We start from the raw sequence: 17,044 nt of genomic DNA, 5'->3' as shown, positions 1-17,044 counted from the left end.
TAGTAGTGTATTGTCGTCAAACAAATTACTTTTGCACCTTTTTTTCTTCAAATCTACACTATGTGCATATCCACAAGTATTTTGTTATATCATCCATAATGTAATAACGTAATATACAGTATAATATAATATAATATAATATAATATAATATAATATAATATAATATAATATAATATAATGTAATATAATATAATATAATATAATATAATATAATATATCTATATACATTTTATATGATCTTTATTTCTTGTACGTCTTGGGTATAAAGTCTTTTCTACCTCTATATTTCTATAGCGGAAGTTAGGGTTAGAGGTCAATGTCCAGGAGTAACCTGCCTGCGCATCATCACATCACCCCACTCTCTGCTGTTCAAGCGCCTGCTACCTCATCATGATGTGATTTTTGTCATCATCACTGGAAACAGAGATGTCTCGTAGACACAACTAATTGATTAATCTTTTGGACTCAACTTTTTTCCAGGATTACGTTCCGGTGCATCTCCACCGGTGAGTTCACGCTACTAGCCGGGATGTTTATCTCAGTTTATGGCTGTCTCGTTAGTGGCGTCCAGGAGGTTTCCACTGCACTGTAGTGCAGTACGTTACACCGGCAGACAGTCTGCAGTACTGTATTAGTGCCGTGACTGTGGTATTATAATTGTATTAGCCACTGCCGGTAAGCTAGCTAACACATTCGCTATTAGCATCTGAGCCTCAGCTTATCTGTGGCTGCTGTTGACTTGACAGGTTTATTAGTTGACTTAACGTTAGCCACAACGAGCTACGCCGTTAAACAGCTATGCCGGTACATAATATGGTTTGAGTCCAAAGTTTCGGTCTGTTAAATACCGTCATTTATATCAGTTTATGATGTCTCCCTGGCTCACGTTTGCAGCGTGTATGACCGCAGTGCTAGGCTTGTTTTTCTGGTCCCGCAAGCATCTACCGATAGGTAAGGCGTGTCCACCTGGGAGTCAACTCTTTACACTTGCCCGAGCAGGTGGGGAAGCGCCATGGGAGTTAGATCACATCTTATTGTTGTTTCCATAGGGTGATGTTGATTAGGACCTTCTTGTTATCTAGCTTTGAAATGAGAAAGTGAAGGAGAAGTCCGATACTAGAGTGGGTACTGTTAGTCTTATCAGCCAAATGTACCCTGAAATCAATTTATGGAATGAATGAATGAATGCGTTATTTCCAACATGTAAATCAAATAATAAAGTAATAATACAATAAAAGCTAAAGGAACAAAAACATACTATTAACTTAACATGTCCGCAAAGGTAGGAAGAAGCACAAGCTTATCTAATCTTACTCCTTTTCCACTTCTATAAAATAATAATAATAATAATAGTAATAATCATAATTAATTACTTAATATTTATATGATAGTTTATGTTTAACACCTTCTTTACAATCTGTTACATATGTATATATGCACACATTTCAAGAAAGGAAAACATACATTTTTGCCCATGTATTCACCATAGAAAATAAATCTAAATACTGCTTCTTCCTCCCTGTACCTTGTGAAAAACATATTTTATACTGTTTATTTTTAAACTGGGTCATGCCTGGACAATGCACTTATATATACATAACAATACACTTATTCTGTTCCACAGTTTCACTCCACATATAGAAATACCTAAAGGTTTCCATGTAACGCGGACACAAAGATGTTTTAACATTTATGCCACATACATTAACTGAAAGTGTTTTATTTGCATCTGTGTTAATTGGCAGCCACACTTTAAGTGTATCTCACACATGCAGGCATGATTTATAAATGTTTTACAGATTGTATGAATATATGTTTTTCAAGTTTTTAACACAGTTATTTATGGCTGAAACAATGGTTCAGCTACTTCTGGCTGTATTTTACTCATGGGCACTGTTAAGTGCAAAGGCAGTATTGGCAAATATTTTTGGCATGTTCAATAATTCCCTGCCCGGCACACACTGTACTGATGCTCCCTGTGTGATTCTATGTGTTGCAATATGTGTTGCATTATCAAGATACCTAAGTTCATGTAACCCACTTTTGCAATATGACAAACAGCACCACACAGTCTCATGTGCCCTGGGGCTTGGACTCTGGGTCTGTCTCCTTTATAACTGTTGCTGCCACTGTTGTGTTCCTTGCCAGTATTTGCAGCCTGTTCGTGTCGCCCAGCCATGGCACAGCAGGACGGCGCTGCAAAGAAGAACCCAGCTGTTGCGGCGTTGCACTCTCACTTCATTGTTGGGTCAGTATCGGAGGAGAACTCGGAGGATGAAATCCAAGGGAAGCCTGACTTGCAGCTTGAGGAAAAGGAGACTCGCTCCTTGTCACCATCCTCCGATAGCTCAAGCAGCACCTTTGATTTGGGATTCGACCACATCGAGGGCCCCTTACACAATTTAAGGTTAGAATACATACCTGGTCTATCTGCCTCATCTCAAGTCTCTCAGTGTTAACTTACAATGTTGTTACTGAATATTATGATCTAAGTTATATGTGTGGATACAGGTTTTCTGTGATGATTTGTTCAGGTATTCTTTTCTCAAGCATGCAGACCAATTTGTATGAAGAATGTACCATGTTTAGGAAGCTATTTAAAACATCTACCTTACTTGGAAAATATTACCGGTTCTTTAGGGTTTCACATAAGTGTATAAGTATGTATTTACTTTTGTTCAGTCATTTGTAAAATGCTCAACTGATACATACAATTTACCTATTATGAAGGCATTAATTTAGCAGCCTCGAATTACATGATTTCTTAGTGGTTTACAAATATGAATTACAAATAGCCAAGTCTGAAACTTCAAATATTCCTGTTGTAGAAGGCCTGTAGTCCAAAATTACGTTCTGTTCAGACTATGTATTCCTGGGTAGCCTCTTATACAGCTCACGTGAAAAAAATGTGGTTTCACTAGCTGCACGCTGTTAAATGCTTTCTTTGTGTCCCGACTCTGTGTGGCGGTCTTCAGTATGTCGGTTTGGGAAAGTTAGAAAAATATTCTCACACAAAAATTCCAAATGCAACGTTCAAAAAGGAGCTTTTCAGTACTGCTACTGACAGAACTTTGTTTAAAGCTTGCAGCAGCTTTTACTCTCTCTGCCAGCCCGATGTTTTTCACTGGGCTGCTCTTGATTACTATCACATTTGTACATGCTTTTTATGTTTATCTGTGAATTTGGTATTCCACATAGCCAGCCATGAGGTTAGTGGGGTCTTTCCCTGTTGACTTACCTTTTTTTGATAGTCAGGAATGTTTGATTTTTTTTGCAACTTGCAATCATTGAACTGCATTATCTGCTGTATACAAGTAATGGGGACAATTGCTTTGTCCAGTTGGGTTTTGTGTGATCAGTTTAACAAAAACAAAGAGTAGGGATGTAGGGCTTAATTGAAAGACGCTGGGATGGCAGGTTCAAAACTAGAAATACTGGATGGGGGTGTCCTCCCAAATTAGGGCCTCAATTCAGCAGGGGCTCGTTTACCTCTTGTCAGTAACCCCTACTGTTGTTCAATGATGCAATATCAGGCCACAGAAGGCAGCCAGCCAAATTTGCGCAGGCACTGCCACACCTACCATCTGATGGTACTATCCCAGCCCCTGTACTCCCCTGTATGGTTACTATTGGGGGGGTGGAGCATGATTCAAAAAGCTCTGCAAACACTTGCCCCAGCATGTGAACAAGTTTTTTGAAGACTGTACTTTTGCCTTTTCAAATCATCACCATTATTCCCATAGTACATTTTTAGGTTTTCTTTAACGTTAACTGATGGCTTAAGCTGTGACTCAACCACAAGCTATAAAGTTTGAGATAAGACACAGTAGTCAAATCTTCTGCTCCTCAGACCAGTCAGTCTTATATCAGTATGAGGTGATATCTGTGTCTTTTTATCTTCTGGGCTGCAAACATAAAATATTTTTACTCCCAGTTTCTTGTCTGTCTTGTATCGGAAATGAGAGTTTATGAGATATCTGTATGTTATCATAGCATAGCTACACAAATCCCTATTCCTTCCAAAACTAGAAGTGTTAAAAAGGGTCATTAATGCACTCTTTGTATTTCTTAAAACAGGCCAAGCATGTCAGGGCTGCACCTGGTGAAGCAAGGCAGAGATCGCCGGCGTATTGATCTCCAGAGGGACTTCACTGTGGCTTCTCCTGCGGAATTTGTCACTCGCTTTGGTGGCAACAAGGTTATCGAGAAGGTGATTATTTTTTATTTAGCACACTATGTGCAACCTCTCTTAACAATGAAAACAAACCAGTAAATAATTTTAAAACAGAACAAATGATGCATATGTATCACACAGACATGAAATATAATAACTGTCATTTTGACTATAGACATTGCACTATCCGTGACAAGATTCGATCACCCATTATTAATGTAAAGTATTTTAACTTATGTGAACAAATCAACATTGGCAACTCAATTTATTTGTTGTTCCAGGTGCTTATCGCCAACAACGGCATTGCAGCGGTCAAATGCATGCGCTCTATCCGCCGCTGGGCCTATGAGATGTTTCGGAATGAAAGGGCAATCCGCTTTGTTGTAATGGTGACCCCAGAGGACCTGAAGGCCAATGCAGGTGAGCTTTAGAATGATATAATTGAAAACGGCAAACACCCACTGTGGTGCCAGGGACATAGCAAAGTACCAGAACCGCAGCCAATTAAGAAGACAGTACACAGGTAAAAAATGTTTTTTCTACGGTTTTGTCTTTCACAGAGTACATTAAAATGGCAGATCATTACGTGCCTGTGCCAGGAGGGACTAATAACAACAACTATGCCAATGTGGAGCTCATTCTGGACATTGCTAAACGCATACCTGTTCAGGTATGACCACACTCTTGATACATCTATAGTTTTCTCACAGAAATTAATAATTGTATCATTAATTGAATACCTGTTGTCATTCTCTGGGTCCTGACAGGCGGTTTGGGCTGGATGGGGTCACGCCTCAGAGAACCCCAAACTCCCAGAGCTGCTTCACAAGAATGGCATTGCTTTCATGGGTAAGAGAACCCTCTTCCTTTGACAATTTACTTTACCATCAGTTTACTCAATTAAAATGTTTTTATTTTTAATGCTTTCTCCCTCCTTAGGTCCCCCAAGTCAGGCTATGTGGGCTCTAGGAGACAAGATTGCCTCGTCTATTGTGGCTCAGACAGCTGGCATTCCAACCCTGCCCTGGAGCGGCAGAGGTAGGTCACAGTTTGCGTGGGGTCCAAAGATAGTTTGCTAAGGCTGTTAACGATCAGTTTTGAATAATTGAAAAGGCTTTTCTCTATTATTCAAAAAACAATCAATTATTCTTATAATCCCCGAGATTTAAAGGTCCTATATTCTGAGATTGAGTTACATGTGTGTTTGTGACCACCCAAAAGGACCATACAAACTGTAAAACCCGCAGCGTGCCTCACTCTGCTCACTGAGGAGGTCCTGTTAATGAACTCTGAAGCAGAAAGTTGTAAAAAGTTGTTGTTTGGTGGCTGTGCTGTTAAGTTAAACAGCTGCTCAGTTAACTCAGACAGCTGGACTGTCACAGCTGGACTGTCACAAGCACAAGCTTCCAACTAAATCAACATAAAAGTGATTAACTGTATTAGCAGCAATCACCCGCTCTGAGTTTATATGCATTTTAGCGGTGGCAGTAAATGGACAGATCTAGTCAGAGTATGAGTATTGTTTGTCCCCGGGACATCAGTCCAGCTGAGCAGCTGTTTCCAGCAGCTGGGATAACGTTAGCTAAAGTGAACAACACATCAATCCATCATGTAGATCAGGTCTGCAGATGGCAGCGCCGCACTTTTAAAGGAAGTCATTATTTTGTGTTATTTAATTTATCATTTAAGTAACTTTGTGTTTACTTGTTACTTGTTCTTTTAACACCTAGCCTACTCTGTTCAATTTCATAGATTCTTAATGGTTTAAGAATTAAGGTTTCTGACTGTCGATTAAATAAATTGCTTAAAGTTTGCGTCCCTATTTATAATAAAAAGGAGTCATGGAAATCTGACTTTATATAATATGAGACCTTTAAACTTCATGTAGTAGGTGTTTGCTTGTATGCAGAATATGTTATCTCTTTGTCTTTTTCAGGCCTGACAGTAGAATGGACAGAGAACGATCAAAAGAAGAAAATTATCAATGTTCCGACTGACGTGTATGAGCTTGGTTGCATCGACGATGTGGAGGATGGCCTGAAGGTAAGCGTGTCATTTAACTGACGCTTCATAATGCAAAATGAATGTTGCATATGCTTAAGTTTACTGTGAATACTTGCATTTATGCTGGAATGCTGTATGTTTCCTTTGCCAGGCTGCGGAGAAGGTCGGATACCCTGTCATGGTCAAGGCCTCAGAGGGAGGCGGAGGAAAAGGCATTCGCAAAGTCAACTCTGCTGATGATTTCCCTAATCTCTTTAGACAGGTACGTGGAAACTCAAAATGGCTAAAATCTTCTATCCAGACATAGGTCATTTCATATCTCGATAACGATATATATTATGATATAGCATGTTTGCTGGTAATTTAATAAATAAAAAATCAATGTGAAAATACTACATGGTAAAGCCTATTTTTGTATACTCCTGTGAATTAAATACTTGACAAATGAAAAGTATTGTCTCATTTAATCATGAACTTTATGTCTATATCTTGATGTACAGTATGATGAGGAATTATCATAGTGAATTGTCGTTCAGCCCTCACTGCAAGAATTTACTTTCTCTTTGGTTCTCCAGGTCCAGGCAGAAGTCCCAGGATCACCAATTTTTGTCATGCAGCTTGCCAAACACGCTCGCCACCTAGAGGTCCAGATCTTGGCTGATCAATACGGCAATGCTATTTCCCTGTTTGGAAGAGACTGTTCTGTGCAGCGACGGCATCAGAAAATTATAGAGGAGGCTCCTGCTACCATCGCCACTTCTGATGTGTTTGAGGACATGGAAAGGGTACAGCCCATCTGGCCTAGTTTGTACTTGCATATAGCTGATAAATGGAGGTCTAAAAACCAACTTAGTAAATTCAGATTAATTGAAAACATTGAAACCTTGACATGAATTGAATTTCTCCTCAGTGTGCAGTGAAGCTGGCTAAGATGGTGGGGTACGTCAGCGCAGGTACAGTGGAGTACCTCTACAGCCAGGACGGCAGCTTCTACTTTCTGGAGCTCAACCCTCGTCTGCAGGTGGAACACCCCTGTACTGAGATGGTGGCTGATGTCAACTTGCCTGCTGCCCAACTGCAGGTTAGTCACCCCCAGATATGTTTGCAGTGTTAACAGTGTTACATCACATATACAGTACGTTTGTGTCTGGGACTGTCCTGTAGCAGCCAAAGTTAGCACGCTTCACCGCCTTCACCGCTTTGCACTAGATGGGCCCCCCGTCTCCATGGCAACGGACTGCAAAAGACTGAGGCACTCTGCAGAGATGGTGCAGTAGATCCAGTGGTTTTAGCAGCACATTATCATGTGGTCTTCTCTGCAGTGTTTAGTGTGTGTAAATAGGTCAATGGCCATCAAGCGGAAGGGCAGTGGTGAAAGCTTTATACCCTAGCTGATTGGATGTAACTGTGGGAGTGGCACACTGTCTGGCACAAAGGATGAGGGTCTTTTTTTTTTGTTCATCAGTTATCATGAAAACTGAAAAAATAATGTTGACAGAATGCATGCAGAGAAAAACATGGTTCATTCATATAAAATACAGTCCTAATCCATATATTTGCTGTGATTTCTTATTTTCCCTGTTTGTTCAAGGCCTGTATGTTTGCATGAACATGTGTTGTACTAATACTGATATCTTCTGTCAGATTGCTATGGGTATTCCTCTTCAAAGGATCAAAGACATCAGGATGCTTTATGGGGTCCAGCCCTGGGGAGACTCTCCCATTGACTTTGAGGGTCTTTCTACTGCCCCCTCCCCTCGGGGCCATGTCATTGCAGCACGTATCACCAGTGAAAATCCAGATGAGGTAAGCCTCACTATCGGTACACACTGTTATGTTGTTACCATAAATAAAGGGCATTGTTATTACTTCTAAATGTCTCTCTTAATGTCAAATGACCTGTTTTTGGTTCAGTTTTTGAGAAGATGACATTTGGCGTGATTGCAGGGTTTCAAACCAAGCTCCGGAACGGTGCAAGAGCTGAATTTCCGTAGCAATAAGAATGTGTGGGGCTACTTCAGCGTTGCAGCGGCTGGAGGGCTGCACGAGTTCGCCGACTCCCAGTTTGGGCACTGTTTCTCTTGGGGAGAGAATCGGGAAGAAGCTATCTCGTGAGTAAATGCAGAAAGATCACCCAAAGTATCGGTCCAATCAGAAGATTTTATTGTTGACACTTTTTTTTTCTTAACCTTTTTCTAGCAACATGGTGGTGGCTCTGAAGGAGTTGTCTATCAGAGGAGACTTCAGGACCACAGTGGAATACCTCATTAAGCTGCTGGAGACTGAAAGTTTTCAGCACAACAGCATTGACACAGGCTGGCTGGACAGGCTTATCTCAGAGAAGATGCAGGTATGTAAAGATGTTCCAGCTGTGACCACTGGATGCTCTATTAGAGAACTATAATAATAAAAGATATTTTTGACATACTGACCCATAGTTTAAAGTGTAACTCCGTTGCAAAATTATCCCATGGTCTTTTTCGACACTTACATACATCAATTAAGCCATCGAGGCAGTTTTTTTTGTGTAACAACTATTAATGGAGAAATCCGGGAGAGTCGCTAACAGTCAGACGTGGCTAACACTGATTAGCTGGGGGCAGTGCGGTGAAGGCATTAAAATGGCTTTTTTAACCACTAATACTGCTCAAAATATCACCAAACCAGATTCTCGGATTTCTCCGTTAATAGCTGTTACATGAAAAAAACTGTCTTAATTGATGTATGTAAGTGCCGAAAAAGACCATGGGAGGATTTTGCGCTGTAATTACACTTTAATGTCAGTTCTGAAACTGGGATGATAGTAAGACCTTGTCCTGTATCCACGATGCTGATTTTAAGCTTTTTCCTAAGAAGTAAAGTGTATGTTGTGTGCAGGCTGAGCGTCCAGATACCATGCTGGGAATTGTGACCGGGGCTCTTCATGTGGCAGATGTCAATCTAAGGAACAGTGTGTCTAACTTTCTGCATTCTCTGGAAAGGTATAAATATGGCATGTCATAGTAATCCATTTCAAGCAGTAGACTCTCAGTGTTTGAATAAAAAACAGGAGACACTCTCTACTCTGACCAGGGGCCAGGTGCTTCCAGCACACACACTACTCAACACTGTGGACGTGGAGCTGATCTATGAAGGTACTAAGTACGTCCTGACAGTGACACGCCAATCTCCCAACTCCTACGTGGTCATCATGAACCACTCCTCTGCGGAGGTGGACGTCCATCGGCTCAGTGATGGAGGTCTTTTGCTGTCTTATGATGGAAGCAGCTACACTACATACATGAAGGAAGAGGTGGACAGGTAAGAGGGAAAAACATTTTTAGAATGTAATCATTACTAAATAACCCATACAACTGAGGTGATTTAAATAGAATGAAAGGAAAATGCAATGACACATCTTTATTCTGCTAATTCCGTTAACAACTTTACAGAAATTACTTGATGCACACAAGACTTCTGATTTCTGTTTCTGTTGAGATTAAGTAGGTATTTCCCCCTCAACAGGTATCGCATCACAATTGGGAACAAGACTTGTGTTTTTGAAAGAGAGAATGATCCTTCGCTGCTGCGATCTCCTTCAGCGGGAAAACTCATCCAGTACACAGTCGAGGATGGCGGGCACGTGTTTTCCGGCCAGTGCTATGCTGAAATAGAGGTACAGTACTTTAACACTTATGTGTATGTTGGCCACAGGAAAGGAATCAATTCAAATTCACTTTGGTTTGGTTTGATTTGATGTATAGATGTAAACTCTGTACTTGTATATTCCAGGTGATGAAAATGGTAATGACCCTAACAGCTGCAGAGTCTGGTTGTATTCACTATGTGAAGAGGGCTGGAGCAGCATTGGAGCCTGGCTGTGTCATTGCCAAGCTGCAACTGGATGATCCAAGCAGAGTACAACAGGTACTGTTTGTCTGACTAATGCAGTCTACTCATGCATACGCTGTACGCTTGGTAGGATTTTCCATAGGCCTGCTACAAAATGATATGTGATTTTTTTTTTTGTTAAGTTCAAGTTATAGCCTTACATTTTAATGTTAGGCTCCTATGAAAAGTTAAAGGATGTCAAAATGACAGAGTTTACATGCATTTCCATAGAGAGAAAATGCACTCTACTTATGCTTAGCCTATATAATAGTTATTTGGCAGTGTGCATTTTTGTTCATGACAACTCACTTTATGAAGTTAAAACATCAATGAGGCTGGACATTAAGGCTGCCAGATTAAGGCTCAATTATCTGAACGGAAATGGTGTCAACATAAACCTCTGAACCATAGACTGTATAAAAGAAGTGGATTTAGGCACCACGACGTCAGCCATTGGTTTGTGAATTACTGGCATTTTGGTTGTCGTCATCTTAATTTTTTTGGAGCCCGAAGTGACAAAATGATGAAAAGATGGTGCAGCTAAGTTATTGGGTAACGCTAGCTAGCTATGTTAGCGCTAGCTAGCTTGGTCAACAAGTTGCATCTGTAGCATATGTTAACTGTGATATTAGTTGGCATGCTATTTTTGAAAAAATAAACAAACGACTCCTTAAAATGTGTTTTTTAGTACAAGCAAAAGCTGATCATGATATTTTTTGGTGACCTTAAATGTTACAATTTAATTTTAAGAACTGCAAATACACCGTGAAAGTGTCAAGTTCCAAGATGAAAACACGGACAACACCCCAAAGCAAGTTTGCAGCTATTTGAATTTACACATTGCAATGGATATGCATTGCTAAGCTTCTGTCTAAATGGGACCATAATTTACCAAATGAACATCATGCTGTATTGAAGTTGCCTGATAACAGAGATAATTGTCAACTATCTGCAACTCTGTTGAGTGGGCAAATTCTAAGGGGTGGGCCTGGGCAAGTGTTGAAGAATTGAAACTAGTGATTGAGTCCATAAATTCATTAGGAAAATGCTTACTGAGGTAATAAATCAAGTCTGAAGTATCATCGTTCTCTCATTGAATTCTACACAATCCAATTTCTTTTTGCAACCACTGTAGTCGTAGCCTGCTGGCCATTCAACAGAATGCAGGTTGAAGACACTTCCGCATTGGGTTTAATTTTCTAACACAGAGGCTCCATCCACTTCCTTTATACAATCTGTGTTCTGAACCAAGCTTATGTCAGACTGTCAGTTGGCAGACTTAATGGTGAAGAAGGGGCACCTTCTGGTAAATGTGTCACTACTGGTTAGGTAACTATGCCTAAAGAAGAGCAAAGTGTAAACTACACGTTTAGACTACTTTCTTGGACAAACATTATTCAAGGAATTGTTTTCCTCGTCTTATATTTAGTGTAATTTGTTTATTTCAGAGTATACCCACTACCTCTTACTAGACTACACCATGACAGTGCTTGTGCATGAAACATCAGCATATGCACAACAATGGTGTGAATTGTGTCTAATAAGTATTTGTGTTTGACTTGTAGGCAGACCTGCACACAGGACCCCTGCCTATTATCCAGGCAGTAGCTCTGAGAGGAGAAAAGCTACACAGAGTCTTTCACAACACACTGGATCATCTTGTTCACATAATGAATGGTTACTGTCTTCCTGAGCCTTTCTTCAGTGCTAAGGTTAGAATTCATACACACCTGGTTGCATGCCAACATCAGACCTTCTGACTGTAAGCAGTCCCTTAAATATATGCCTCTTGTGTCTTTCCTAGTTGAAAGAGTGGGTGGAAAGGTTGATGAAAACCATGCGTGATCCTTCTTTGCCACTGTTGGAGCTTCAAGACATCATGACTAGCGTGTCAGGCCGCATCCCCCCTGCTGTGGAAAAGTCCATCAAGAAGGAGATGGCTCAGTATGCCAGCAACATCACTTCTGTGCTCTGCCAGTTTCCCAGCCAGCAGGTGCCCCAGCAACACATGCACACACTATTCCAAAGTACCATGTCAATAACAGGAAAACTCTGGTTGTGCCTCTCACTTTTCTTTTTTTTGTACTATAAATAATATTAAGAACGTTTGGTTTCCACAGTAACCCTCATTCTCAGAGAAGATAGTAACTTGTTATGTGTAAATGTGTAGTTCTCTTATATAAAGTAAATTAATTGCTTCAAAAAGTTTTGGGATTTCTCAACTGTAGTGTTCAGTTATACTCTAATTTTCCAGTCAGCTGGCAAACTACTGTGTTCAGTTCCTCTTGACGTTTTGTATAGTTTCTTGATAATGTGAAATTATTTCAAAATGTATATCTTTATAACCGTATATCTTCAAAAAGACAAGCAGAATACATGTACTGTCTCCGTCTGTCTGTCTGTGCATTAGGAATATTGTTTACACATATAGCAGTTCACCCAGAGGTTGCCATATCTATTTTCGATAATTAAGTCTGTAATGAGATAAGATGTCTTGTCTTCTGACAATTTGCTACATTATTTAAACAATCCACTGGATTTGATGTGTTATAGATGGTAAAACATGTATTATACTTTCATAAATGTATGCATAGAGCAAAGACAGGCCAGTACACTAATGTGAGTATTATATCACACACACACCTCTGATTATAATAAGTCAGATGCTATTTGCACACAGTTTTGTATTAAACCTAACCAAGTAGTTTTGTTGCATAAACCTAACTAAACTGCAGAAATAATAAGTCAGCTAAGTGTTAAAACGTGTTTCCTCACTGGACCCGAACACACTTCTTCCAGATAGAAATCCAGTGTTTGGCCCATTCAGCAGCTGTGACCTTCCACTGCCATGTACTTTGTCGCTCTTAACTACTAGGAGGCAGGCGGTGAGGGGGCTCTTGTATATACCAGAATAGCTGCCATGTGTCTTTACTCATTATATTAATCTCTATCTTTAATCACAATTTTGACACCCAGTTAGTATCTCACTCTGGATATAATGGGAGCAAACTAACTAAAGGGTCATCAGCGCCACTGGGATTACGTCTTTGACATTGTTTATCTTCCCAGATTGCAAACATCCTGGACAGCCATGCTGCTACTCTGAACAAGAAGTCAGAGCGAGAGGTCTTCTTTATGAACACACAAAGCATTGTTCAACTGGTGCAGAAGTGAGTATGATCATCTCTGTCTCTATGAAATGCGATAATCACTCACATTTACAGTACAGCCTATGACCAAAGTGACAGAAAGCACAGACCAGTTACACATTCACAATAGGCCTAGAACAGCCTGCCTGGCAGATGTAACGTTTAGAAGCCTCATATGATAATTTGCTGCATGGCATGATCTTATTTGTCACACTGAAATTGATTTGCTGTATATTATTTGTTTTCCTAGTCACCAGATCTCATGGGCCTGATTAATTCAACGCTGCATTCGTCTTTGTCTGACTCGACTGTGTTTTTCTCCAACAGGTATCGCAGTGGCATCAGAGGTCACATGAAGGCAGTGGTGATGGACTTGCTCAGACAGTACCTGAAAGTGGAGATCCAGTTTCAGAATGGTGAGCAACTGCAGCAAAAGACTTAACTATTGGTTTCAATGGTTCATTGTGGTGACATGTTGCCACATGCAAGAGTAACATGGTTTTACAGAAGAATTGCAGTTACGCACTCTGTCCACGTGGTGGAGCTCTTCCACAGTAAACACCTCAGCATCTGTGACACTGCAGTTACACTGTGCTTTATTTACCAAGCGCTTCCATGTTGGCTTGTTAACAGGACACTATGACAAGTGTGTGTTTGCACTACGTGAGGAAAACAAAGGAGACATGGCCAATGTGCTCAACTACATCTTCTCCCATGCTCAAGTCACCAAGAAGAACCTGCTGGTTACTATGCTGATTGTAAGTGTCCGTCCTGGATCAGTCAGTACTATCGAGTTTGGAGATATCTAGCGAGTGATTACGGTAATGTTATAATTTCCTGTGTCTAGGATCAGCTGTGTGGCCGTGATCCCACACTGACAGATGAACTGATGGCCATCTTGACTGAACTCACCCAGCTCAGCAAGACAACCAATGCCAAGGTGGCCCTGCGTGCACGGCAGGTCAGATTCCTAATTTTTTCCTAACTTTTTTGAAGGGGTTGTATGAGGTACTTATCATAGTCAGTGTATTACCTAGAGTAGATGGTGGTCAGCACGCCCCCACAATCTGTTAACAATTTGGTTCATTCGACCAAGCACCGGGGTCTTAAGGAACTCGACTCCATCTCCTGAACCCACCCACCCAGTCCCACAAAGGCAGACAACTGACCACTCACTTTGTTCGTGTTATTGTGTGACTTTGGTGTTTTTTGTCCATGAAGAGAGCATAGATAACGGCTTCAGTTCCTTCTGCGTAAACTTAAACAGGGCTTTCTGGAAGGCAAGGTAAAGCTGTAAAAACATTCTGAATATAGCGTGCACTTAAACTGATAATGATCTTTTTTTTCGGTGGCTAAATTACATTCAGTTTCTGCCCTCATCCAAAGCAGTGCAATGCTTAGCTTCTGTGTCTTTTCTCCTGCTTGCTTCTTCGTAACTGGGGCATGCCAACTCCCATTTAACAGTGAATATGAATAAGTATACAACAGCATTTAAAAAAAAAAAAATCAGTCAAAACCTGAAAAATGTGAATTCTTCTGGAGTGGTCAAAGCTACTTAATGTAGGATAACATGTAAAGATAATGCCATGAGCTTTTATAACAAGGTGGAGCTACATACGATTACAGTGTCGCCCCATTTACTGACATCACATGTTGGGATTGACTGTTGGAATAGAGTAATACATATATTCAGGTGAGGTCAAATTAATTTATGGATATGCTCAAACACAACTCATGTGACGCCAGTGTGTGCAGAGATGTATCGGGCAGAGATTTTATTGAACGTCCTACTTTTCAACATTGATCACAAAGTTATGATCCATGATCTCCTGTGAGAGTTCCATCACCAGATGACACTAGCTACTCTTTTTCAGTTTTGTGATTGAAAAAAAACAAAACAATAGAAAAAATAATAAAAATGTGTCTCACAGACATGTAAAAGGTGGAGCAAAGACAACTTCACAGACATGCACACAAACGTTGAAGAGAAAAGTGTTCTCTAACTAATCATTTAATAACTAATAAAAGAGCTGACAGTATTTGATTCATAATTTTTGCCCAGGTGTTGATAGCTTCCCACCTCCCCTCTTATGAGCTACGACACAACCAGGTGGAGTCCATCTTCCTCTCTGCCATTGATATGTATGGACACCAATTCTGCATCGAGAACCTGCAGGTAGGCGGGAGCTGGGATTGTCTAATGCTCTCAAAATGCAGGAAGTGTTCAAGATGACTTAATATCTTTACTTCTCTTATTTGTTTCCTTTTTTCTAGAAACTGATCCTTTCAGAAACATCCATCTTTGATGTTCTGCCCAACTTCTTCTACCACAGTAATCAGGTAGTCAGGATGGCTGCCCTTGAGGTGAGAGGAACAATGGTCTCAGTTAGCCTTTAATCCATTTTATCAAATAAAATGGTGATTCATGCATCAAACTAATATTTTCTGTGGATTCATGTCTGATTACCGCAGGTGTACGTTCGCAGAGCATACATTGCCTATGAGCTCAACAGCGTTCAGCATCGGCAACTGAGGGACAACACGTGTATAGTAGAGTTCCAGTTCATGCTTCCAACCTCGCATCCCAACAGGTATCATGCACATAAAAGTCCTTTAACACTCACATGCTGTGCATCACCGTTCCCGCTGCTTCTCCCCTTAAACGGCACTATGGACAGGGATCAATATTTATAATAGGGATGAATATTGAATCCGTCATCGATGGTCGTTATGCTGGCAAGTTGGGAGCACCAGCATAGCAGCAGCCTCTGTTGTTGATTGGTGTTTACCTGTATATTTTTATATTTTGCCCCACAGGTCACTCAGCTATTCAGATGTTTATAGAATAGGCTGAGGCGTGCTGTGGTTACACAAAACAGACCACTCAAGTTTCTATTATTATAGGATGGATATCTAAGGCCCTGATGATAAAGTTTAAGATCACTGCAACAACTAAGTGCTTGAGGTTCCTTCACAATCTTACTTCATCCATAGTGCCACGAACCCTCTCAACCTTCCTAGCTGTGCCATTGTACATCGTTGTTCTCCGTGTCAGTGCTCCTCATGTGCAAAAGAAGGTATTTTACAAGACTGAAAATACTTTTCTTGGTTTGTCGAAAGTGTGTCAGCGCCATAAGCAACAAAGCTTCCAGCCTCAAAGAGTCTCATTTTCAGTCCTTCCTTGCAAGACCTGAAAAAAAAAAAAACCTTGGGCGCTCTTATGCCATGTAAAACTTGAGAATAACCCCCAAAAAACACAGACAAACTCAGGATGTGTCTTGTACATTCCCAGCATTTGAAAAAAAGCTTGTACCAGACGAAGTACTGTGGCATTTTGTTGCACTTCTGCATCCCACCTGTCTGACTGTGTTCGGTCTGTCTATGTGAAAATGTGTGTATGTGCCTGTGTATTTGCTTGTTAACGCTTTGCATTGCTAGTGTTTAATTGTTTTTGCTGTTTTATGTGGAAATTCTTTGAATGCCATCGTGCACACATTTGATTGCATGCTTGTGATCGTACATGTCTGTATTAACCTCCATGTTTGGCTCATATCTGTGAACTAAAGACAGCATGACTGTGAAATGATTCTCTGTCAAGATCTCATAATGCATGTTTTAAAGGGAGCAGTCAGGCAGTTTAACATGGGTTTATGACTATAGAAAGACATTTTTCATTTACTTTATCCTCCATTTTGACATGAATTGCATTCATTTAGAAATTGAGACACACACACACACACACACACACACACACACACACACACACACACACACACACACACACGCACACTCACTGTTACACCTTGACTGTCTTCCTCTCCTGATGCCTGCCACTAACCACATAGT

At 40.5% G+C, this 17,044-nt stretch overlaps 1 protein-coding gene across 4 annotated transcripts in view; it reads left to right on the top strand.

The window, feature by feature from the left end:
- Window positions 1-373: 373 nt before the first annotated feature.
- The window catches only part of acaca (acetyl-CoA carboxylase alpha), a 37,998-nt gene continuing 21,327 nt past the window's right edge, over window positions 374-17,044 (top strand). For 3 of the 4 annotated variants that reach the window (XM_083927472.1, XM_083927471.1, XM_083927470.1), the window contains exons 1-27: window positions 374-507; window positions 2,150-2,408; window positions 4,079-4,211; window positions 4,457-4,595; window positions 4,736-4,845; window positions 4,943-5,024; window positions 5,115-5,213; window positions 6,112-6,218; window positions 6,331-6,441; window positions 6,755-6,964; window positions 7,090-7,260; window positions 7,824-7,985; window positions 8,127-8,290; window positions 8,379-8,529; window positions 9,057-9,160; window positions 9,252-9,479; window positions 9,684-9,834; window positions 9,951-10,085; window positions 11,615-11,761; window positions 11,854-12,042; window positions 13,119-13,219; window positions 13,526-13,614; window positions 13,832-13,956; window positions 14,046-14,159; window positions 15,261-15,374; window positions 15,473-15,562; window positions 15,671-15,789. In XM_083927472.1, coding sequence (XP_083783598.1) covers window positions 2,179-2,408; window positions 4,079-4,211; window positions 4,457-4,595; window positions 4,736-4,845; window positions 4,943-5,024; window positions 5,115-5,213; window positions 6,112-6,218; window positions 6,331-6,441; window positions 6,755-6,964; window positions 7,090-7,260; window positions 7,824-7,985; window positions 8,127-8,290; window positions 8,379-8,529; window positions 9,057-9,160; window positions 9,252-9,479; window positions 9,684-9,834; window positions 9,951-10,085; window positions 11,615-11,761; window positions 11,854-12,042; window positions 13,119-13,219; window positions 13,526-13,614; window positions 13,832-13,956; window positions 14,046-14,159; window positions 15,261-15,374; window positions 15,473-15,562; window positions 15,671-15,789 — 3,575 coding nt within the window. In that variant the 5' untranslated portion in view covers window positions 374-507; window positions 2,150-2,178. Of the gene's footprint in view, window positions 508-2,149; window positions 2,409-4,078; window positions 4,212-4,456; window positions 4,596-4,735; window positions 4,846-4,942; window positions 5,025-5,114; window positions 5,214-6,111; window positions 6,219-6,330; window positions 6,442-6,754; window positions 6,965-7,089; window positions 7,261-7,823; window positions 7,986-8,126; window positions 8,291-8,378; window positions 8,530-9,056; window positions 9,161-9,251; window positions 9,480-9,683; window positions 9,835-9,950; window positions 10,086-11,614; window positions 11,762-11,853; window positions 12,043-13,118; window positions 13,220-13,525; window positions 13,615-13,831; window positions 13,957-14,045; window positions 14,160-15,260; window positions 15,375-15,472; window positions 15,563-15,670; window positions 15,790-16,192; window positions 17,023-17,044 lie in introns of those variants that run through there. The other variant, XM_083927473.1, reaches the window with a different exon arrangement.

The sequence above is a fragment of the Echiichthys vipera genome, assembly GCF_963691815.1.
Source record: "Echiichthys vipera genome assembly, chromosome: 14".
Taxonomy (NCBI): Eukaryota; Metazoa; Chordata; class Actinopteri; order Perciformes; family Trachinidae; genus Echiichthys; species Echiichthys vipera.
The sequence above is the reverse complement of the archived record's forward strand: the minus strand, read 5'-3'. Positions and strand labels throughout refer to the sequence as shown.